Source organism: Muntiacus reevesi, chromosome 11 (assembly GCF_963930625.1).
Source record: "Muntiacus reevesi chromosome 11, mMunRee1.1, whole genome shotgun sequence".
In the NCBI taxonomy this organism is placed as follows: domain Eukaryota; kingdom Metazoa; phylum Chordata; class Mammalia; order Artiodactyla; family Cervidae; genus Muntiacus; species Muntiacus reevesi.
Window position 1 is genome coordinate 67,153,840 of NC_089259.1, and position 25,271 is coordinate 67,179,110.

The following is a 25,271-nucleotide window of genomic DNA, read 5'->3' on the forward strand; positions in this document are numbered from 1 at the left end:
GGTTGCAGAGCCCGGCTCTGTGGTGCGTGGGCTCAGTAGCTGCAGTTCCTGGGCTCCAGAGTGCAGGCTCAGTAGTTGTGCTGCAGGGGCTGAGGTGCTTTGCGCCTGTGGGATCTTCCTGGACCAGGGAGGGATTCTATGTCTCCTGCACTGGCAGGTGGATTCTTTGCTACTGAGCCACCAGTGAAGCCCCCATTTATATATTTTTGCTTATATATCTATTGCTTTAGGAGACTGACCTAAGAAAACATTGATATAATTTATGTCAGAGAATGGTTTGCCTATAATCTCTACTAGGAGTTTTATGGTGTCATGTCTTATGATTAAGATTTGAAGTCATTTTTAGTTTATTTTGTGCATGGTGGGAGAGTGTGTTCTAACTTCATTCATTTACATGCCTGTGCTTCTGTCCTTATGCCTTAGTCTCCTCTTCATCTAAGCACACCAGTCAGATTAGATTAGGTCCAGTATAACTAAGGGTAATCATACTTCTTTAAGGTCCTTGTCACCAAATTCTAAGGTACTAATAACTAAGGTGTCAGCAGGTTAATCTGAGGGGACACAATTGATATACAGAACATCCAGAATAGCAAAGTAGAGACTTTAGCAGAGTACAGTGTGTGAGAGGGAGATGTGTGAGGAGCTCTGAGCTCTAGATATGAGGAGCTGGGATTCCACGTCCATTAAGCAGGGGTCGTTAGTCTTTGGTGGAACCTGCCTGAATGTAAGACATCCTTAGTGTCGGGGTGATGAAAGATTTGTGGAGATGGATGGTGGTGATGACTGCACAACAATGTGAATCTACTTAATACCACTGGGATCTATGCTTAAAATGGCAGAAATGGTAAATTTCACATTAGGTTTATTTCACCACAATTAAAAGAAAACTGCATAGTAGCACTGAATCTTTCAGAACATGTGTCAGGCAGCTGACACATGGCATGGCCCCCAGCTCTCTGATCTGACTTCCCTTTCCCACCTTCTCCTGATCATGACTTGATGAGTTTTCCCTTAGAGAAGTGCCTGTGCCTTGTCATGAGTTCAGTGACAGGAGCTGGTGCTGTGACAGGGATTTCCCCACCCCCAGCCTCCTGGCATCATGAGTATAGCAGCCTCCTTGTTCCCAGCATCCCGCCCTGAACTCACAAATATCTGTTTCCTGTCTTGTGAGCATCTGCACAAGTTCCCCATCAGGGCAGGAACAGGATCTGCTAGTCATTGCATCCCTGTCACAGAGAGGGGAGAGCAGGCATTTTAATGCCAAGTATAGTGTGCTGATCACAGAAGTTCTCCTGAGTTCTTTTTCTTACACAGGAGACATTTATAAAATCCTCTCCAATATTTTGGGTGTACCACTTTGGATACTTGAGAGAAGCAAGCTTAAGATTGTTGTTTGCTGATCAGAACAACATCCTCTAGAGTGACTTAAAGCAGAGAGCATGAAAGCAAATTAGGAAATCACTCAGCAGGAACTAGAGAGTGTTCTCAAGTTAGAGAATTGGATGGAACAATTTGTTGTGAGAGATGGTAGTCATATAGAAGCTTAGTCATGGGGAGGGTTTTGTATTAAAAGTGGATGAATCACAATGCTATTGCCATTAAGAATTTCCTATGGTCATGAATCTATATCCAAGGTCATTGAGGTTTGTGAGTTTTACAACTTTATTCTGTGGGCTCTAAGTAGGTTCTGTCACCTACAGAAGGTGAGAGGCCTTAGATGAGCTGATGTAGCCTCATCATGCTATGGATTCCATCTGGTTCAGCCCTATGTTCCAGACCCCCACTTCTTGTGTCATCAGTTCTTCAGGTGTGTCCTGATCAGACTCCCACGCTGCTGTCTACACAGATCACCCATGTGCTCCAGCCCTTCACAGACACTGGCCTCCCCTGCCTCGCCCCGGACCCCTTCATGTTCGGGAAGCAGCTCCAGGTCCTCAGACAGAGAACAGGCTTCTTCTGCCCCCATAAGCCTTTCCAGCTCGTCCCCATACCCACTCGGTGTCCAGCTGTGCTGGCTCTGTTGGGGGTCCTTTCTCACCCCCGTCTGTCTGTACATACAGGTCCCTCTGTCCCAGAGCCAGGGAGCAGTGCACAGGATACCAAAGAAAGGTGGAGGATGGACCCTGCCATTCCCTCCTGCTCCTCCAGAGGGCGCCTGTGCCCTCTGTCTTCCCACAGCTCTCAATGGGTGCACTTGACCATTTATGAGTCTCCCCACCTCTCCTTCAATCTTTCCCAGCATCATGGTCTTTTCCAAGAGAGAAAGATCCATCAGGGTCTTTTCCAATGAGGGAAAGATTGAAGGTGGGAGGAGAAGGGGACAACAGAGGATGAGATGGTTGGATGGTATCACCAAATAGATGGACATCAGTTTGAGCAAGCTCCAGGAGTTGGTGAGGAAAGTGAAGCCTGGTGTGCTGCAGTCCATGGGGTCCAAAGAGTCAGACACAACTGAGCAACTGACTGAACTACCCCTCCTAAGCTGTGAATGCAGGAAGGTGCCTCAGCTCAACTTGTTCTGTCCCAGGACCCCTGCACCTGCTGTGTCTTCTTCCTGGATGGTTCCCCAGATAGTCTCAGGGCTCCTGTGGCTCCCCATCTAAGACCCCTTGCTTTTCCTTCAGAGCACAGAGCAAAGTGCAATAGTGCATTTTCTACACTCACTCGGTGGGTCCTCCTGTATACAGTGCAGAGTATTGATTTCCATCTTGACGTATGGGTGTATCCTCTGCACTTAGGACAGTGCCTGGCTCCTCAACAAACCTCTGCTGATGGAATGAATGGAGGTGGGGGTTCTGTCTGTCTTATTTGTATCGCCTTCACCATGGGATGTGTCCCGTCTTAATGCAGCCCTTGTATAGGGTTATATGTAGGATTATAGGATTAACACATCCTTTGTATAGGAGTAACAACTAGTTGCTGATTCAATCATTTGTATGACATGACTTGGAAATCTTTCCTTTAAAAACTTGGAAAATAATATATTTTTCTAGTGATTGGACAAAAGCTTTATTTAGGAAAAATTCAAAGGCATCAACTGATCACTTCATTGTAATTATTTATATTACCTCATCTGTGATGGAAAGTGAGGAAGAAAATATTTTAAAACTTCTGGGTTGGTCCATCTTGGACATAACAGCACATCACACTTGGTGAACATCCGCCTTCAGGGACTACTGGCAGGTATTTATGAATTAAGGAGAAGAATGCCATTTAAATGCTTTAGTACGAAGTCCGAAAAGGTGACAGTCAATAAACTTAGGTATGAGCACTGAGCTAACACAGGTCAAAAGGTAAAAATGAGTCCTTTTGGACTTGATGAAGCAATGGTGTATGTGTCTACATCCTGGAGTCTTGCTTCTGATCACAGACCCAGTGTCCAGTGTCCAGAGTGTCCCCTTAGGACTTTCTGTCCTGAGTCCAAAGCACAGGACCACTTGTGGTTAGGGAGGAGTGGAGAAGGGGGCTGACGTTTGCTGAGCATATTGGTGGTTTGACTTCTCAGAATGTGTGGATGAAGTTGTCATTGACACTGTTTGAGATGAAGAAACTGAGGTTTAGTCTCTTGTCCGATGTCATCAGGCTCATGAGAGGGACTGAGCTGCAGTCTGTTGCCTCCAGACTCTCTACCTGACTCACTCAGCTGAGCTCTGGCCCAGGTTCCTGAGATTTGCTCTGCGAGGGCCATGGACTCCCAGAGTACCTGCCTGGAATCCTGCCTGGGGTCACTGGAGCCCCGGACCCAGCTACTTGCTTCCCTGGAGGGGTTGTGGACCTGTGGCTGAGCCTGGGGCTGAGTCCCTAGGGGTCTGCATTTAAAATGGAGGAGCAGTTTTTTGTTTTTGTTTTTTAAACTGTGAATACAATTTAAGGTTGAATAGTGAGGGGGGTCTTGTCTGTAGAGAATTGGTGGGTATTCTGAGCCGCTGGGTGATTTCCACTGTGATTTGGGCCGTTTGGATTCCATTTTTTATTCTTACATTTGGAACATGTTCAGTCCTAATGAAAGAAGACTTTTTTCCTGGTTGGAACTAGGAATGTTGTAGAGACTGATGGAGGCCAAATTAGCCTTCATTTTCTGTCTAATATTCTTTGGGAACAAGTGTCTAGCAAATGCACTCTGGCAAAGGTTACAAGAATCTATTAATTTTTTTGTTGCTAATATGTGCATCATTCATTATAAATAATCATCTAGAAAGCTGTTTAAGAATGTACACATTTTTATATGACATAGATACTTGTCCTCCCATTCCTGCATAGTGATAAACTAGTATTTTACTTCAGTCAAGTTTTGGAATCTCAGTATTACTCAGTTATTTTTCTTTATGAAGCATGCAAATAATTGTCAACCTGAGTTTTAAGGAAAAAAAGCTTAGCTGTTGGTGCCTTCTTCACTGGATTGCTTTTTAGAATATTTTAGCAGTGCTAGATTCAAATATCTTGCTGATAAATTTAAGAACCTAGTCAGATGAATTGATTTATGTTTATTTAATTTTTGTTATTGATTTGGTATTTAAACTACAGATCTTTGACTGCTGTGTGATCTTTGTCTCATTGTTTTCAACATATTTTTTCAGTTTGAAGCACTCCTATTAACGTGCTTTTGCATACTGTACCTTTTATATTTGTAGGTGTATTCGTCAGGCCTTGAAGGAGAAGATCACAATCTTAGTGACTCATCAGCTGCAGTACCTAAAAGATGCAAATCAGATTCTGATACTGAGAGATGTAAGTAGTTTCTAGAAGTCTGTGGAATTGTTAGCACTCAGGTGTGTTGAAAGCCAGATCTCCCAGCAGGTCACTATGCTTGGATTTATGGTAAACACCCTCTTTTCCCTCAGTTTTTCATCCTCTTCTTCTCAGAGCTAGTGTTCACGCCTTGGAGGATGAATCCAAAGACCTGTAAAAATGTCACTGTGATACTCTAAGTCACATAAACCCTAAAGTGTATGAAAGTACAACCACAGAGTTATTAAATCGTCACTGTTCTAATGAAATTTTTTAAGGATAATGATGCTATTTTATTTAGTCAAAGTGTACTTTTTAGAAATTAGACTTAAGTCAAAGTGTATTATTTAGAAATTAGAGATACTAAGACCTGATTGTATCCAGGTTATTGTTACACATAGTTTGCCTAAAGAGCATCTACCATTAACACCAGAAGCAAGGTTGGGTATTTGAGTACCCAGGTAAGAGATGCCCACCCTGCTGGTGTCATAAGTCGCTGGTCTCCCTGCCCAGGTCTCTATGTGCCCAATGCATCTGCGAGCTTGTGCAGCAGGAGGACAAGGCCCTGCCTTCACGGGGCTCCTGTTCTTATGGGGAGGATGTGACAAAGAAGGTGACATGCTGGCCTCCGAGGAGCTGGTGCCTCACAGGGTCTGAGTGACATGAAGGTGGGGGCCACACAGTCACCTGGGGAGAAGGGGTCTGAGGCAGGGGGTCTTTAGGAAGGAGCTGACCTGGCAGGGTGGAGGAACAGCAGGAAGACCAGCATCTCTAGGAGAGTGAGCAAGGGGACATGGAGGGAGCTGGTCTCCGAGCAGTGGGCAGGGGACCGGAAGTGGGATGGAAGCCTTAGATGGTCCAGAGCAGAGGAGGGATGTGGTCTGATGTCAGAGTTAAGAGATTCCTTTGATGGTCACTGGAAGGGTGACAGAAGAAGCAGTTAGAATTATTAGTAAAGCTGAGGAGACAGAAGTGTGGGCTCAGGCTAGAGTATCATTTTCTAGAGCTGCCGTGACAAAGTACCACAAACTGGGTGACTTAAAACAACAGAAGTTTATGGTCTCACTGTTCTGGAGGCTACAAGTTCCAAACCCAGGTGCTGGCAGGACTGTGCTCTCCCTGGAGGCTCCACGGGAGAATCCTTCCCTCCAGCCTCTGGCGTTCAGCGGCCTTCCTTGTGTTCCTTGGCTTCCAACCACAGAACTGTGGTCTCTGCCTCTGATGTCACATGGCCATAGTCCCTGTGTCTGTCTGGGTTTCTTCTCTTCTCATAATGACATTGGTTTTATTGGATGTAGGGTCACCCTGCTCTAGTGTGACCTCATCTTAACTTGAGTACATCTGCAAAGACCTTGTTTCCAAATAAGGTCGTGTTTATGGGTGTCATGTTTGAACTTATCTTTTTGAGGAGGGGAGCACCATTCAACCCACAACTCCTAGCATGGTTGGGGTGGGGTGGAGAGTAGTGCAAAGTGTTCAGACTTAGTGATTGCTTGCTTCAATCCTTTGCTTGTTTGCCTCTGGGCCTCAGGACCTCTGTTGTTAACCCCTGACTGTTCCACAGGTCCTGGCTCAAATCCCTGACTTATGAATGTCTGCTCTAAGAAAGATTATTAAAACCCCTGCCTCTCTCTATTATTATTAACCCCTGCCTTTCTAGAAACAGTTCCCTGTGTGGACTCATCTCCAGTCCTCTAGGAATGGGATGGGGGAAGGGCTAAGTTTTCTCAAGCTTGAGAGCAGTTGGTTTCATGTGCAGAGGCGGTGATTCTAGTGTGTAAACCCCAGTGTTGACAGAGATATGAGCATAGGATCAGTGGGCAGGAGAATAACCTATCTTGCCAGTCTCTAGATGTTTTAGGGTCATCTTATTGCTTCCTTTGAGGACACTGCCTCCAGTTTTAGTACTAACAAAATAACAATTTGTCCACTGGTGAGCACCCCTGGATGAGTTGGAGTCCATGTTCAGTGTCTGGTCCCTCTCTTACAGCAGAGGGGGGATGGCTGCCCCCTTGTCCCCTCGGAATTGTCAGGTCTTGGCTGCTGAGTGAAACTGCTGTCTTTGTACTGTCATTTCATTGTGCATATTACAGATACGAAGTGGTGAGTGGTTATTTCATTGAAGAGGTGTGTGAATTTTGCCTCCCAAGTGGAACAAGACACAGTATATCCTGCATAATTTTCTAGCTCTGCAGAAATATCACATGGTATCCAAAGGCTTCATTGGTTTTCTCCCAGTGGCTCACCTCGAGCTACAGTGAGGAAGGTCATCTCCCTCCACTTGACCTGCTGTAACCAGAGTTGCTCTCGTTTGGTTAGTTTTGCATCCCGAGTTTTTTTCCCTACTGTTTTATTTGTCACGGAGTGAAACAGCCACATCTAGTTTCATGGGGTGAGAAAAGAGTGAAACATCTGCACATTATTTTATATGGCTTTGTAAGGAAGGGAAACTGTACAAGGATGTGTCACATGTGTTCAAAGAGCATGATTAGATTGGCTGAGGCTTAAGCAGCTGCCTGATTGGGGAATCCTGGTTGGCTGCTTGTGGCTGGTAGTTCCTGAGTTTTTTCTCGTATCTGTACACTGATTCTGGCATAGGTGCTGGTTTGTGGGTACAGACTGCCAAGACTTTAGAGCCACTCCGGCCTCGTGGCCTTCTTGCTTAATTACTTTTACAGGTGGAATATTGAATTCCATTGGGAACTTCCTGAGTTTGTGGGGCAGTTGTAGAGACAAGGGAGATGCATCTCTCTGTCTAGGGCTGTTTCCTACATGACTTGTCCCACCTGGGACACATGATACTCTGAGAGTGGTCAGTGAAGATGTGCTGAGTTACCCTTACCTATATGCAGGTGTGCTTGTGCCCACCTCTCTGTCAAGTTTAACTTTCTTTTCCAGAATATTCTCCCCAATTGACTGCTTTTTTATAATCCTACTTCTCACATGAGGCTTCTCTCAGTTTGCACGTTGTCTAAAAGGCTGTGCTGATCCTGCCACCAACTTCTGTACTTCTTGCTTCCCTGAGTGCACACAGCAGTTATGTCAATGTCCTCCATTTTTAACACATGAGCCCACATTTCTTTCACAGCCTCCAGCACCTAACACAACGTTTGGCAGGGAACAGAATGCTCAGTTCTGTGTTGAGTTGACTGTACTAGATTTCTCAACAAGAATTCTAGACCCAGGGATCATTTTTCCCCCAAAATCATAATTTAAGACCAGATAACTTTTCCTGATTAATATTAGGTTGGTTTAATATTATTGAATGTAAATTAATTCCTCTCAAACTTTTTTATTTTAGGGCAAAATGGTGAAAAGGGGGACTTACACTGAGTTCCTGAAATCTGAGGTAGATGTTTTTTCCCTTTTTGAGAAGGGGAATGAGCAGTCTGAACCATCTCCAGTTCTAGAAACTCCCACCCTGATCTCCGAGTCTTCAGTTCTGTCTCAACCATCTCCCAGACCTTTGTTGAAAGATGCGGCTCTAGGGGACCAAGATGTGAGTTTCTCATCCTGCAGTGCCCGGGTCCTTTGGCTCTTGGTGGTCTCACAGACCTTCAGTCTGCTCTGCTCATGTCTTCATTTGTCCCAAAGTAGACCCTAAGTTTCCCAAAGTCTTGTTCCATGGAATTTGTAGAGTTAGAAGAACTTGAAGGGAGCAAGCCTGCTTGGTGATCCCCTTAGGCTGTAGGATGGAGAATCTTATGGAGACCAGGAGTGGGTGCACTGCTGTGAATTTCTGGGTGAATATGGCTCATACTGTTTGAGAACCCTTCAGTTTACTGTAGTTACATCCTAGTCATGCTGGTGGCCCCCAGCTTCCCTTATGCATCCAGAGGCTTAATGTGAAGACCCTCTTAGACTGAGCCCTGCTGTGACCACATTAAATCAGCTACTTCTCCTATATGTTGGAATATTCTGGCACTGCAGCTGACTGACGGTATTATTTTGCCTCAGTGTCAGATGGTTTGTGATTAGGCCAGAGGCAGTGTGTGTAAAGGACCTCATGGCAGACACTTTGTAATTAGTTTCCATCTTCCTTTCTTACCCTTCAACACTGAGACCTACATTTTATCCACCTTGAATCCCAGTGGGCAGCATAGAGCCCCGGACATCCTTGGTCCATGTGACTGTATAATCCATTCTAAGTCCTCCAGACAGAAGTACAGAAATGGACTAGATCCCCCTTAAAAACATCCACAGGTATTCCTCGATGTCCAAATCTTCACTATCCAGACCCAGGAGCCTGGATGATTCTGATAACTGTTCAGATTAGTCCCTCACATTCCACACTCAGGAATCACTCTCTGAAATTTAGGAGCCAAATAGATTTGGATCATATGCTTGTCCCTTGTCATCCAAACTCACATTAGTCCAACTCACTCTGTGGACTCAGTTTACTGTATTTGGCTAGTATTTTGAGCCCTAAGTATGTTGTATGTTTCTGTTATTGAGTGACACAGTCATCTAGAGGGATACACTAGCTCCATATCATTCTGTGTGTTATTTTGGAAGAAGCTTCTGCATTTGTACTTGAATCAGGTAGGCTGTGCTTGTGCTCAGAGTCTTGATCTACTTTAAGCAAAGCTACCCAAATGTGAATGACCTCATGCAAATGATGTTTCCTTATTTGTAATAGATTCCTAAGAGGAGAATGGCTGGGTCCAAAGGTAAATGCTCACATGGTTTCACTGGATATTCCCACATCCTTCTCCATTGGAGATGGACCATCCTGCACTCCTACCAGTGTATGAGATGTGTCTTTTTCTCCACAGCTTTGCAGTGGAGGACATTGTTGAACTTTTGAAATTTGGGGGTTCTTTATTTAAAATTTCATCCCTAACTGCCATTTTTCCCTCCTAGACTGAGAATATACAGGTTACACTACCTCTAGAGGACCATTTGGAAGGAAAAGTTAGTTTTAAGACCTATGAGAATTACTTCACAGCTGGTGCTGACTGGCCTGTCATCATCTTCCTTATTCTAGTAAACATCACAGCTCAGGTACGTAAGGGTATGTGTTTTGGTTTGTGCACTCAGCTTGATGTTTATGTACTATCTATACTGTACTTTATAAATATTTTAAAATATGTGTATTAAGAGATTTGTCTCAAAAAACTGGCCTCTGAAGTTGTGAGATCTAGCTGGGTGAATGTGAAATTGCTCTAAGGGCCTTTGACTGACTGGCGGAGGCCACAACAGTGTTGAGGGTGATCTCCTCTACGGAAGTTCTCATGATGGATGTGAACCACATCCACAAAATAGCTTCATGGCAACATCTAGATGAGTGTTTGGTGAATCATTGGAGACTGGCCTGGCCATGCTGACACAGAAGACAGACCATCACAGTACCTGTCAAGCTTTTTCCTTTGAAAAGCCTCAGCATCTATATTGTTATCATTGCATTTTGTAGTCCACTTGGATTAGCTGTGAACTACATTATTTGTGGGGACCAAAATAAGTGAGGCTTACTGATGTCTGTACATGACAGGTCGTATGGGAAAAGGGGACACGTTTTAGAGAGATTAAAATGTAGGATGCCCTCCCCTGAGCTGTGGTCACCGGGGTGAGGGGCTTGGCGCAGACCTGAGCCGGAAGGACCGTCTCCGTGTCCTGGAGCCTTCCCCTCCCCCACCCTGTGAGCGGGGGTGAGGCTCAGTGACGTCAGTGTCTGAGTGACTGTGTTTCCTGCTCCAGGTTGTCTACACCCTGCAGGACTGGTGGCTTGCATACTGGTGAGTGATTCCGGGTCTGACCCAAAGTGCTGTGAAATGTATATGAAGCCTCAGTTTCCCACAGACAGGGGATGTGGTGTTTGTTCAGCGTCCTCTTCTGACCTTCATGTAGTTTCCTGAAGAAAAAGTAAACTTGATAGTGGAACATGACCCTCCCATGGTGTTTCCCCATGTCTGACCCTTTAGCAGCTTCTTCACAGACAATTTTGAGACCTGAAAGTCGTGATCCAAATCTTTAAAAGGGAGACAAACACAGAGCCTTATGACCTGGGAAACACTTTTCAACATAAAACATGTCTCTGGAATCTAAGTATTTTTTTTTTCTTTAATTTTTGTGTAAATTCTTTTTATATCTATAATGTAATATTTTTTCTTCCCTGTCCCATAGGGGGAATATACAAAGAGACCTGTATTTTAAGGTATATGGAAAAGAAGATATAATTTTTATCCTTGATCTGAACTGGTACTTTACAGTTTATTCAGGTAAAGTTGAATTTTCTAGTCCATTATATGAGAGTCTGACGTGTTTACAATGAGGCTGTGTGAGCAACTAGGGCCTCCAAGAGTAATTCAGTAATGCCTTATGAGATTAAGAGAGAGTTGCATTTGCGCTCTGAATTAACTAGAATAATTATTTGTAAAATCTGGAAATCTAGAAGAAAGAGATTGAATGAAGACTCTTAATTTACTGTGCACTGGATTTTGGAAGTTAAACCAGGATTGCACATTATGAAAATCAGCCACTGGAAATATGTGGCTATTGTCTATTCTAATAAGTCGCTTTAGCTAAATCTTGTATCATCATATGAATGGGCAAGGAGATTAGAAAGGGATCCCCATTCTGTGACTCAGAGTGTTCTAATTCCATCTGAATAAATCCTGGCTTTTATTGATCTTACATGAAATTCTCTGGCAGCAAGTGTCCTGAAATAAAAGTGTTATTGCCTTGTAGGTATGCAGACTTCCACACTGCTCCTCTCTTGGGCGTCACTAATTACTTGAGAAGCTAAGCAGGAAGTAATCCAGTGTGTGGGATTAGAATTCCTTCTCTTTCTTACCTTGAGATCACAGTGTCATCTCATCCCCAATGGTGTGATTGATTTAACATTTGGCTTGCCAGACTAATAAAATGACCCTTTCTTTTCACAGGAGTGTTTAGAATTTATATACCACTCATCTTCACCTGAAATTTTAAATATGTTCTTCCATTCATCTGTTGATGGACATCTAGATTGTTTCCATGTCCTAGCTTTTGTAAATAGTGCTACTGTGAACCTTGAGGGCCATGTGTCATTTGGATTATGGTGTCCTCAGGATATTGCCTAGTTGTGAGATTGCTGGTTCATATGGTAATTTTATTCCTAGTTTTTTAAGGAATCTTCATACTGTTCTCCATAGTGGCTGTATCAATGTATATTCCCACCAACAGTGTAAAAAGATTTCCTTTTCTCCACACTCTTGGGCATTTATTGCTTATAGATTTTTTGATGATGGCCATTCTGACTGGTGTGAAGTCCTACCTTATTGTAGTTTTGACCTACATATGGATGTAAGAGTTGGACTATCAAGATAGCTGAGTGCCAAAGAATTGATGCTTTTGAACTGTGGTGTTAGAGAAGACTCTTGAGAGTCCCTTGGACTGCAAGGAGATCCAACCAGTTCATCCTAAAGGAAATCAGTCCATCCTAAAGGAAGTCAGTCCTGAATATTCATTGGAAGGACTGATGCTGAAGCTGAAACTCCCAACACTCTGGCCACCTGATGTGAAGAACTGACTCCTTGGAAAAGACCCTGATGCTGGGAAAGACTGAAGGCAGGAGGAGAAGGGCACGATAGAGGATGAGATGGTTGAATGGCATCACCCACTTGAGAGACTTGAGTTTGAGCAAGCTTCAGGAATTGGTGATGGACAGGAAACCTGGCAGCCTGCAGTCCTTGGTGTCACAGAGTCAGACATGACTGAGTGACTGAACTGACCTAAAAAATTAGTGATGTTGAACATTTTTTCATGTGCCTTTTGGCCATCTGCCTGTCTTCTTTGGAAAGTGTCTATTTAAGTCTTCTGCCCATTTTTTTGATTTTTTTTTTTTTTTTAGTTACATGAGCTATTTGTATATTTTGGAAATTAATCCCTTGAAAATTGCTTAGTTTGCAAATATTTTTTCCCATTATCAAGGTTGTCTTTTCATCTCATTTATGGTACATATATATACTGGAATATTGTTGTTGTTCAGTTGCTAAATCATGTCTGACTCATTTTCAACCCCATGGAATGTAGCCTATCAGGCTCCTCTTCCATGTGGTTTCCTAGGCAGAAATACTAGAGTTGGTTGCCATTTCCTTCTCTCGGGGATCTACCTGACCCAGGGATTGAACCTGCATCCTCCATTGGCAGGCAGGTTCTTATCACTGAGCCACCAGGTGGTGAAGCCCACACTGGAATATTACTCAACCATAGAAAGGAACAAAATTGGGTCATTTGCAGACATGGATGGACCTAGAGTCTGTCATACAAAGTGAAGTAAGTCAGAAAGAGAAAAACAAAAAAATGCATAATTAACACATATATGTGGAATCTAGAAAAATGGTACAATATAGATGGACCTATTTGCACAGTAGGAATAGAGACCAGTGAGTTATTCCAGGTCTGACCCAAAGTGCTATGAAATCTACATGAAGCCTCACTTTCCCACAGGCAGGGGAGAGGTGGGGCTTGTTCAACCTCTTCTTATGACCCTCATATAGTTTCCCTGAAGCAAAAGTAAACTTGATGGTGAATGTGGCCCTCCCATGGTATTTCCCCACATCTGACCCTTTAGCAGCTTCTTCACAGACAATTTTGAGAACTGAAAGTCATGATTCAAATCTTTAAGAGGGAGACAAACACAGGGGCTTGTGAGCTGGGAAACACTTTTCAGCATAAAATACGTTTCTCAAATCAAAGTATTTTTTAAAATATTTGTGTAAATTCTCTTTATATATATAAAATGTAATAATTTTTAGATGTAAAAATGTAGAGGTAAAGAATAGATGGTTGACTCTGTTTAAGGGGGTAAGTTGGAAAATTGGGCTTGACATATCTACACTACCATGTGTAAAACAAATAGCTAGTGGGAAGTTGTTGTATAGCGCAGGGGACTCAGCTTCGTGCTCTGTGGTGACCTAGAGGAGTGGAAATGGTGGTGGGGAGGGAGGTCCAGGAGAGAGGGGATAATATATGTAGCTGATTCACTTCCTTGTACGGCAGAAGCTAACACAACACTGTAAGACAGCTATACCCCAGTTAATTTTTTTTTTAATTTAAATATTCCCACAGGAAATGTTTGTACAAGCTTTCTACAAAAAATGATTTATATGAAAATCCACTCATTGAAATTTGGTATTTGTTTTATTGAACAAAGAAACTTGCTTTTTTAGCTGTTTACCTTCTGAATTGGTGGACTATGCGGACTTAAAGGAGGAGGAAGGGATTCTGTTACACATTCATATAGGATGGTGGGCTAATAAGACAAATGCCTGTTGATGGAATTCAGGAATTTGAGCAGCTTTCAGACTTTAAATAACACTAATGTGTCATCTGAATGGAAAAATGTACTTGATGGATTATTTATTACAGAAGCTATCCCCACTCTATTTACCATTGTGAGCTAAAGAGATGTTTGGAGGGCTGTTTTGATTCATAGCTGTTTGATGCATAGTAGTGATCATTTATGTCATTGAAAAGACATACATTTAAATGATGATATTTACTTAAAAATGCTTTATATTTCTATAAATCACTAAGTGAGAGATTAGTTGCTAATTTAGATTAATTACCTCATGTCAAAATCTAATTTGTAGTTCCTTCCAATTCAGTTGTTTAAGGGATGGTCTGCTTACAACTTAACATGATCTTTTCGTACTCTTTAAAGCTACTTGGGCATAGTTTATTATTTATTTTTTATTTATTTTATTTATTTATTTATTTAATTTATTATTTACCATTATTATTTATTTTTAAAATTTTTATTAACTTTTATTACAGTATAGTTGTAACATAACCATGTTGTGTTACTTTCTGCTGTATAGGAAAGTAAATCAGTTATACATATATCCTCTCATTTTTGGATTTCTTTCCTATTTAGGTCACCACAGAGCACTGAATAGAGTTCTCTGTGCTATACAATACGTTCTCAAGTAGCAACTTTACATGAAAGCAAATAGATACTTACTTATAATTAGATATTTACAAGGAAATTCTAAGTTTTTTCTCTTGTTCCCTGTTAATTCATGTGTTGGCTCCAAAGCATACCAGACTTTTAGATTATGGGACATATTGTAAGTAGTGATATTTGAAATGAGGGGAAAGGAAGATCAACTACTTTTTATCAGTTTAGTTCAGTTCAGTCATTCAGTTGTGTCCTACTCTTTGCGACCCCATGGACTGCAGCACGTCAGGCCTTCCTGTCCATCACCAACTCCCAGAGTTTACTCAAACTCATGTCCATTGAGTCAATGATGCCATCCAACCATCTCATCCTGTCATCCCCTTCTCCTCCCACCTTCAATCTTTCCCAACATCAGGGTCTTTTCAAATGAGTCAGCTCTTCACATCAGGTGGCCAAAGCATTGGAGTTTCAGCTTCAACACCAGTCCTTCCAATGAATATTCAGGACTGATTTCCTTTAGGATGGACTGGCTGGATCTCCTTGCAGTCCAAGGGACTCTCAAGAGTCTTTTCCAACACCACAGTTCAAAAGCATCAAGTCTTCAATGCTAGATTTCCTATGGCCCAACTCTCACATCCATACATGACTACTGGAAAAATCACAGCCTTAACTAGGCGGACCTTTGTTGGCAAAGTAATGTCTCTGCTTTTTAATATGCTGTCTAGGTTGGTCATTACTTTTCTTCCAAGGAGTAAGCGTCTTTTTATTTCGAGTCTGCAGTCACCATCTGCAGTGATTTTGGAGCCCAAAAACAAAGTCTGCCACTGTTTCCACTGTTTCCCTATCTATTTGCCATGAAGTGGTGGGACTGGATGCCATGATCTTTGCTTTCTGAATGTTGAGCCTTAAACCAACTTTTTCACTCTCCTCTTTCTCTTTTATCAAGGGACTCTTTAGTTCTTCACTTTCTGCCATAAGGGTGGTGTCATCTGCATATCTGAGGTTATTGATATTTCTCCCAGCAATCTTGATTCCAGCTTAAGTTTCATCCAGCCCAGCCTTTCTCATGATGTACTCTGCATATAACTTAAATAAGCAGGGTAACACTATACAGCCTTATGTACTCCTTTCCCAATTTGGAACAAGGTCTGGTTTTCCATGCCCAGTTTTAACTGTTGCTTCATGACCTGCATACAGATTTCTCAAGAGGCAGGTCAGGTGGTCTGGTATTCCCATCTCTTTCAGAATTTTCCACAGTTTATTGTGATCCACAAAGTCAAAGGACTTGGCATAGTCAATAAAACAGAAATAGATGCTTTTCTGGAATTCTCTTGCTTTTTTGATGATCCAGTGGATGTTGGCAATTTGATCTGTGGTTTGTCTGCCTTTTCCAAAACCAGCTTGAACATCTGGAAGTTTACAGTTCATGTATTGTTGAAGCCTGGCTTGGAGAATTGTGAGCACTACTTTACTAGTGTGTGAGATGAGTGTAATTGTGTGGTAGTTTGAGCATTCTTTGGTATTGCCTTTCTTAGGGGTTGGAATGAAAACTGACCTTTTCTAGTCCTGTGGCCGCTGCTGAGTTTTCCAAATTTGTTGGCATATTGAGTGCAACACTTTTATAGCATCATCTTTTAGGATTTGAAATATCTCAACTGGAATTAATTATCTTTTTTCTCCTGAGTTTTTATTAGGACTGCTAATTGAATTAGGAAAACCTAGAATGAACTTGTAGTTTACACATGATTTCACCCTCCTCTGTGTTGTTTCTATTTCATGAGTGGATAATAGTGATTTTTATATTCTTTATAAATATACTGTGTGAAAGCATTGAGCTCTTACACAATTCATTGTATATGTGTATTTACATACGTATATAAATTTATTGATTCTATATTCTATATATGTAAATTTCTGTGTCAATTTTACTTATAGAATAATATACACAGTATCTTTATAAACTGCCTACCATGCTTTAGTGTCATTGAGGATATGGCAGAGATCTTGTGCTGAGTGATGTTTCTTTATTTCAGGATTAATTGTATCTACCATCCTTTTTGGCATCACAAGATCTCTGCTGATATTCTACGTCCTTGTTAATTCTTCACAAACTTTGCACAACAAAATGTTGGAGTCCATTTTGAGAGCTCCAGTATTGTTCTTCAATAGAAATCCAATAGGTAAGTCAGACACCAAGTTTCTCTATGTCTTGTTAACACTTTTAATGCCTAATTACGTTTGGTATTTGAAGATGGAAGAGATGCTAGTACAAAAATCACTGTGCATGTTGATTAGTTTTATATATAAAGTTTCATAGCTATTTTTTCCTACCAGAGGAAATCTGACTATAGGAGCGTATGAGTTTTTGTTGCAATTTATGTGCATCTGTAAAGATAAATGAATGTTTACTTTGCAGGATGGTTTAGGAATCCATTTTTGTGTGGCATATGAAACATCCAACAGATAATGAAAACATGTTGAAATGTTTTTGACAAGTTGTTGGAACATTGGCTGTGTTACATAATGTTAAGCTAACTAGGAAGGACCTTCTTCCAGAAACATCTCTATAGAAGACAGGCTGTGTGTGTCTTTCTTTCATTGCCCATTCGTTTCTGGGACCAAAGTGCTCTGACATGCGTTCATACTTTGAGGTTTACCTAAATGGTAATGATAAATTAGCTAAAACACAAGATTAGTTAAATGTATACATCCTCCACAATAAAATCAGCTCTCTAGTTTTGCAATGGACTTTTGGTTACATTTAAGCGGTCTTGTGGAATGTGGCAGGTGGATCTTGAAAGATTAAGGAAGAGTATTAAGTATTAAGAAAAGTATTAAGGGAGAATGTTCCCGATGGTTTCCCAGTGGTTGCTTCCTCTACCTTGAGGCCTTTGACCTGTCTTACTTCAGAAAGTAGCCTCCTGACCTGGGTTCCTATGAAGGGTTAGTTCATCAATGTACATACCCACTCTGTTCAGTTGATTAGACTTGTGCTGAGGTCCAGGGTGGCTTTCTTTTTTGCAGGTGATGATTGACAGGACCTGTCGAGGAAGGGATGAGGGCTGGGGAGGATAGGAATAAGCTCAGCCTGGTCATCAACTAGCTGTGTAACCAAGGATAAAGCAGGTAGATACTTACTGGGCAGGCAAATCTCCAGGCAGGATGTTGCCATGGTTATAATTATGAATTCTAGAACAGCTGGCTGGGTTCAATCCTGTTGCTAGTTACTAATAGCAATAGCCAGTTATAGTTATTTTAATCTTTATGTATGTGCTAGTTATTTCATTTCTCTGTGTCTCGATTTTCTTACCCGTAAAATATGAGGATACTGTTAGCACACTGGCAAAGACTAGAGGTTGCTTCAAGAAAATTAGAGATACCAAGGGAATATTTCAAGCAAAGATGGGCACAATAAAGGACAGAAATGGTATGGACATCACAGAAGCAGGAGATATTAAGAAAAAGTGGCAAGAATGCGTAGAAGAACTATATAGAAAAGACCTTCATGACCCAGATAACCATGATGGTGTGATCACTCACCTAGAGCTAGACTTCCTGGAGTCTGAAGTCAGATGGTTGTTAGGAAGCATCCCTACAAAAAAACTAGTGGAGGTGATGGAATTCCAGCTGAATTATTTCAAGTACTAAAAGATGCTCCTGCTAAAGTGCTGCACTCAGTATGCCAGCAAATTTGGAAAACTCAGCAGTGGCCACAGGACTGGAAAAAGTCAATTTTCATTCCAATCCCAAAGAAAGGCAATGCCAAGGAATGTTCAAACTGCAGCACAATTGCACTCATCTCTCATGCTAGCAAAGTAATGCTCAAAATTCTCCAAGCCAGGCTTCAACAATACGTGAACTGTAAACTTTCAGATGTTCAAGCTGGTTTTGGAAAATGCAGAGGAACCAGAGATCAAGCTGCCAACATCTGTTGGATCATCAAAAAGGCAAGAGAGTTCCAGAAAAGCATCTACTTCTGGTTTATTGACTATGCCAAGTCCTTTGACTTTGTGGATCACAATAAACTGTGGAAAATTCTGAAAGAGATGGGAATACCAGACCACCTGACCTGCTTCCTAAGAAATCTGTATGCAGATCAAGAAGCAACAGTTAGAACTGGACATGAAACAATGGACTGGTTCCAAGTTGGGAAAGCAGTACGTCAAGGCTGTATATTGGCACCCAGATTATTTAACTTATATGCAGAGTGCATCATGTGAAATCTTGGGCTGGGTGAAGCTCAAGCCAGAATCAAGATTGCCAGGAGAAATATCAATAACCTAAGATATGCAGATGACACAACCCTTATGGCAGAAAGCAAAGAGGAACTGAGGAGCCTCTTGATGAAAATGAAAGAGGAGAGTGAAACAGCTAGCTTAAAACTGAACATTCAAAAAACTAAGATCATGACATCCGGTCCCATCACTTCATGGCAGATAGGTGGGGAAACAGTGGAAACAGTGAGAAACTTTGTTTTCTTGGGCTCCAAAATCACTGCAGATGGTGACTGCAGCCATGAAATTAAAAGACACTTGCTCCTTGGAAGAAAAGCTATGACCCCAATCTAGACAGCATATTAAAAAGCAGAGACATTACTTTGCCTACAAAAGTCCATCTGGTCAAAGCTATGGGTTTTCCAGTAGTCATGAATGGATGTGAGAGTTGGACCATAGGAAATCTAGCACTAAAAACTTGATGCTTTTTAAATGTGGTGTTGGAGAAGACTCTTGAGAGTCCCTTGGACTGCATGGAGATCCAACCAGTCCATCCTAAAGGAAATCAAACCTGAATATTCATTGGAAGGACTGATGTTGAAGCTGAAGCTCCAATGCTTTGGCCACCTGATGTGAAGAGCTGCCTCATTTGAAAAGACCCTGATGTTGGGAAAGATTGAAGGTGGGAGGAAAAGGGGATGACAAGATGAGATGGTTGGATGGCATCATTGACTCAATGGACATGAGTTTGAGTAAACTCTGGGAGTTGGTGATGGATAGGAAGGCCTGACGTGCTGCAGTCCATGGGGTCGCAAAGAGTCAGATATGACTTAGCAACTGAACTGAACTGACTGATTCACACACTTATGAATATCTTGGTATTGTGGCCATTAAGCAGATTAACACATTCACAACACTTAGCACATGGGCGGCGCCTAAGGAACCTTAGTGGGGATGATGACATGGTGTCTGGGGACTTCGTCTCCTGTGAAATGGAAATAACTGCAGCTCTTTCCTGTTCCACAAGACTCTTATGATGATTAAATAAGACTGTTGAGGTCAGCATCATGTGTAGATTTACTCAGCACATGTTGTTTTCTCCAGGCAGGAGCAGAGCTTAGGATAGTAAACTGTGGAGGCCAACACAGATCTCATCTTATTATGAAGCTATAATAAGGAAATGATTGGAGGAGTCTGTGCTTTTATGGTTGTGAAGTTGCTCCACTTTTGTCAGTTAATTTGAAAACTATGGTCATAAATTTGGGAGTCTCAGGTGGGACTGGATTTCTGTTCTCAAAGCCTTTGAGTGCTCATGACCACAGTTAACCAGACTCTCTTGTATTCAAGACCTGTGGGTATCTCCAGATGCTGACTTATTTATTATACAAGGATTTGGGATGAAGTTTAATCTTCAAGGTTACTAATCCTAGAGCAGCCAGCACACTAGGGTATATCTTGTCTCCCCTCCTGTGCCTATTAACATGACTTCATTCCTTCAAGAAAATAGAAGCCCAAATGAGTCCTGCAAAGATAGACCTAGTTTGTGCAAAAGGTTTAGGGGCCATAAATTATTTACTCTTTTAGTGGTATATTAAATTTAACTCTTTTCTGTGATTATTTTAAGAAGTGGAATTTGCAATAGATTATTTATGGTGGACTTTGTTTTTGGTATGTTTTGTCATGAAGAGAAAAACCGCATATAGTGGTGTTACTTGTTACTGAGTTCAAGCTTGTTTTGCTTGCCTCATGACAGGCCAGTAAGTCTTACAGACGAGGTGCTAAGGCAAAGAATAACAACTTTATTTGGAAAGCTGGCAGACTGAGAAGATGTCAAACTAATGTCTCAAAATAACAATCTTATTGGGGTCTGGATGCCAGGTTCCTTTATAGAACAAAGAGGAGAGCAGGCAAGGAAGTCAAGTCAAAAGGCCATTTATCTTGCAAAATTGGAGAGGATGTGTTCATTTCTTCTTTTCTGCAGCCATTCACAAGTGGCCAAGGTCAGACTGTCTCTCTGTGAGCAGAAAAAAGCCACTATAGTTTAATATTCAGGCAGAGAAGTAGGATTCCCCAACAAAAGCAATGAATAGCAAAAGCTAAAGTCAAAGAGATCCAACATGCAGTCAAAACTGGCTCCTCCCTGTTAGAGTTCCTTTGATCTGCATCTCCACTATCTGGGGCCAGTGTCCTGTGATTTCTCATCCTGAGTCTCCTCAGGGTGCACAACCCTTGCAGGGGTGTCTGCAGAGTCCTGATGGCTACAGTATCCTTTGTTTACTGCTGTGACAGGTGGCATTTTTCAGTTCAGTTCAGTTCAGTCTCTCAGTCGTGTCTGACTCTTTGTGACCCCATGAATTGCAGCACGCCAGGCCTCCTTGTCCATCACCAACTGCCAGAGTTGACTCAAACTCATGCCCATCGAGTTGGTGATGCCATCCAGCTATCTCATCCTCTGTCATCCCCTTCTCCTCCTGCCCCCAATCCCTCCCAGCATCAGGATCTTTTCCAGTGAGTCAACTCTTCGCATGAGGTGGCCAAAGTATTGGAGTCTCAGCTTCAGCATCAGTCCTTCCAACGAACACCCAGGACTGATCTCCTTTAGGATGGACTGGTTGGATCTCCTTGCAGTCCAAGAGACTCTCAAGAGTCTTCTCCAACACCACAGTTCAAAAGCATCAATTCTTCAGTGCTCAGCTTTCTTCACAGTCCAACTCTCACATCCATACAGGACCAATGGGAAAACCATAGCCTTGACTAGATGGACCTTTATTGGCAAAGTAATGTCTCTGCTTTTTAATATGCTGTCTAGGTTGGTCATAACTTTCCTTCCAAGGAGTAAGTGTCTTTTAATTTCATGGCTGCAATCACCATCTGCAGTGATTTTGGAGCCAAAAATAAATAAATAAATAAAGTCTAACACTGTTTCCACTGTCTCCCCACTTATTTCCCATGTGATAATGGGACCAGATGCCATGATCTTGGTGGCATTTTTAGTTTACACCAAATATTTACTAGAAATTAGTTATCTTCTAATCTTACAGCCTTTAGGATATACTGTTGTTGTGGATTCTGAGAAGGGAAATAAAATCAATGATTATAAGTGATCCTTAGTCATTTAGTAATATTTCTGTTTTCCTGCCTACATCCCTCTGGTCTTCCTAGATGCTTATTCATAAGTCTGTGTTTGTCACACCTGGTACACCTCTGAAAATAATGACTTATTACCCCAGTATTAAACTCACACTTGGAAATGGCTGGAATCCACAATTTCCCAAAATGTAAGGGGATCTGAACCATCTGGAGGGAAAAAAATTACAGAGAAGTTATGTTTATTTAAAAAGTATCATGGCAAAATTAATCTTGATAACTAAAGCAAAGTTAGTGTAACAATTAGGATTGAGTTAAATATTTTGCAGGCTTTTATTACTGACTTAGCACATGGAGTGATTCTTAGATAAGAGATCTAAAAGGAGGGAACATTCTCAAATCCACCAACCCTCCCCAGTACTGCCACAAGATTTCCCCCATTCTTTTGAAAATCGGGGCTCAATTTCAACTCCCCACCCACTGCCATTTGGTAATATTTTTGTTTCTCTTTACATGTCATCCTATTTTCTCTTTTTACCACTTACACCGCCTTATTTCATTTTATATGAATTTGTAATATATTAAATTTGCTGGTGTTGTTGTTTAGTCACTAAGTCATGTCTGACCCTTTTGTGTCCCCATGGACTGTAGCCCACTAAGCTCCTCTGTCCGTGGGATTTCTCAGGCAAGAATACTGGAGTGGGTAGTCATTTTATTCTCCAGATGATCTTCCCAACCTAGGGCTTAAACCCATGTCCCCTGTGTTGGCAGGCAGATTCTCATCCACTGTACCACCAGGGAAGCCCCTAAATACATATGCTTTAAAAATATTGTTTTGATTATTTCATGAATTGTTTCTCTTAAAGCTCCTACCTGAAGAAATGAGTAATTTTTTATATCTTGTTCTTGCAGGAAGAATTTTAAATCGTTTTTTGAAAGACATAGGTCAAATGGATGACTTGCTGCCCTTGACATTTCTTGATTTCATCCAGGTAACGTAGCGGAGCTCTCACAGGGAAAAGCAGGTGCTTGTTTCTCAAGGCCTTTTCACAGGGGCTGAGGGTGGGCCTTTCAAACTGGTGATGTGTCCTGTTATCTTCAGTAAGAGGCTGTGTTTGTAAGAGAGAGGTGTGGCTGTGATAGGGAGGCTGAGTTAACATGAGTGACACCTGGGGCAGGAGTGTCTACACAGTCACGTCAAGGTTGGTCTGAAGCAGCGACATGCTGGGTAAGTGGTTCTCTGTCTGCCTTCCAGGTGTCTGGTGTGGATTCCTTTTATTATGACTGCATTTCATAACAGAGAGACAATCATCTCTCACAGAAATATAGCCTTGATAAACCAAAATATGCATTGTATTGGCCTTCCCAGGTGGCTCAGTAGTAAAGAAGTTTCCTGCGAATACAGGAAACACAAGAGACAAGAGTTCAGTCCTTGGGTGATGAAGATCCCCTGAAGAAGGAAATGGCAACCCACTCCAGTATTCTTGCCTGGAAAATTCCATGGACAGAGGAGCCTGGCAGGCTACAGTCTATGGTGTTTCAGGGACTCAGACATGACTGAACACCAGCACAATGCATTGTATTACCACAGAGGGCACATATTTACTGCACGATTTTGTTTGGATAAAGTCATATGTGGTTACTTACAAAGAAAAGGTTGTTAAAATAAGTTGAAAATAATACTTTAGCAAGGACAATATTGTTGTTTAGTCACTAAGTTGTGTCCAACTCTTTTGTGACCCCACGGACTACAGCCCTGCAGGCTCCTCTGTCCATGGGATTTCTAAGGCAAGGGTACTCGAATGGGTTGCCATTGCCTAGGGGACCTTCCTGACCCAGCGATCAAACCTGTGTTTCCTTCATTGGCAGGTGGAATTCTTTACCACAGAGCCACCTGGGAGGTCCAACAAGGATGACAGAGAGCAGTTATTGAGGATACAAAGCCTTCAAGCCAGTAATTTGATTTGGGATCAAAGTCATCTCAGAAAATGTCCTATGTTTTTGTAGGCTTTTTTTCTTTTCACAGGTTGATTGCTCTGCCTTGAGATGTCTTAAAGAGAGAGAGAGACCTAGGGAATACCATCTATCCAGCCTCTGTTTTGTCTGTGAACCTGAGATTCTAAAGAATGATGTTGTGTCATCTCAGCTCTCATCTCATTCAGTATCGTTGCTCACATGGGGTGTTTTTTTCTATTATTTAATTCTGTCTACTTTTCAGTGATTAAGTTTGTGGATAATTTTCCTTCTTCCCAAGTGTTAGTTTTGGAAATAAAATGGATTATGAAAGATTGCACACAGAAATGCAGCAGTGAATTTCTCACTGCAGACAGCATAGCCTGTGGGCAAGGCTTCCACTGTTACCAATGTGAACAAAGCTGAGAGGCAGAGGCAGAGAACTTTTATTGCAAAGATGTCTGATTTTTTTGTTTTGCAAACTTATTTTATAAATATGCCCTGCTGGGTTTAACTGTGTAATTTATTCCCAGAAACAATTTTTTCCCCTAAAAACAGTGTTACATTTTAACAGTGATTGTGAGTTACTGTGAAAAGATTTTGTGAAAGGTTCTGTTTCTTTGCTATGGCAAGGTAGGCCAAGGTTGGGTTTCTGCCATGTACTTAGCTCATGGTTAGTTAGTGGTCATATCAAAATTGTTACATATTTTTGCATGACAGATAGAGACAAGGATAGATGCTACCTGATTTCAGTAGGAAACATTTTCATTAAAGAGGAGAGAAAATTCCAGTCTCACTGATTTGCAATCCCAGCTCTGCCCCTTATTATCTTGAAGTTCAATTATCTTGAAGTTGAAGGTGGAGGTGTCCTGCAGGTCATTGGAAGTAAGAGTCTGGTGTTTGAGGGGGAGATCTGGGATGAGCATGGAGCCTGTATACCCTTCACTGAGCTGTAGTAGCTGAATCTGTGAGGATGGCAAGATAGTCCAGAGAGAGGGAAGCATTTTTAGGGGCCAAGATAAGATGACTCAATATCAGAGAGTAAGTAGAAAGAGAAGGGGGAGGAGAGGAGACTCACAGTGAACAGCAAGGGAAAAAGAAGTAGGTTGGTGAATCAAGGAAGGACAGATGTGCTCAATACAAATGAGGTGAGTCCATGGAAGATTGTTGGTTGATTTGGAATCAGGAGATGTCGGTGACCAGAGAAGCAGGTTTCAGATGTAAGGAGGCCAGAGTGCAAAGGGCTGAGAATCCAGGAGGTGTGAAGGGAGTTGAGATGAAGACAGGCTACTCCTGGAAGGAGTTTGACTGAAGCAGGAGAGAGCCCCATCTGGAATGTAGGGTCTGTGGAGGTGTTGCTGGTTGTTGGGGTGTATAGTTTGTGAGTTGGGTGTGTGTGTGAGGTG

At 41.9% G+C, this 25,271-nt stretch overlaps 1 protein-coding gene across 1 annotated transcript in view; it reads left to right on the top strand.

The window, feature by feature from the left end:
* Positions 1-25,271, top strand: part of LOC136144148 (ATP-binding cassette sub-family C member 4-like) — a 146,454-nt gene that overhangs the window by 55,487 nt on the left and 65,696 nt on the right. The window contains 7 exon segments of the mRNA XM_065901807.1: positions 4,632-4,728; positions 8,030-8,227; positions 9,592-9,732; positions 10,426-10,463; positions 10,852-10,946; positions 16,645-16,791; positions 22,825-22,904. Of these exon segments, the coding sequence (XP_065757879.1) occupies positions 4,632-4,728; positions 8,030-8,227; positions 9,592-9,732; positions 10,426-10,463; positions 10,852-10,946; positions 16,645-16,791; positions 22,825-22,904 (796 nt within the window).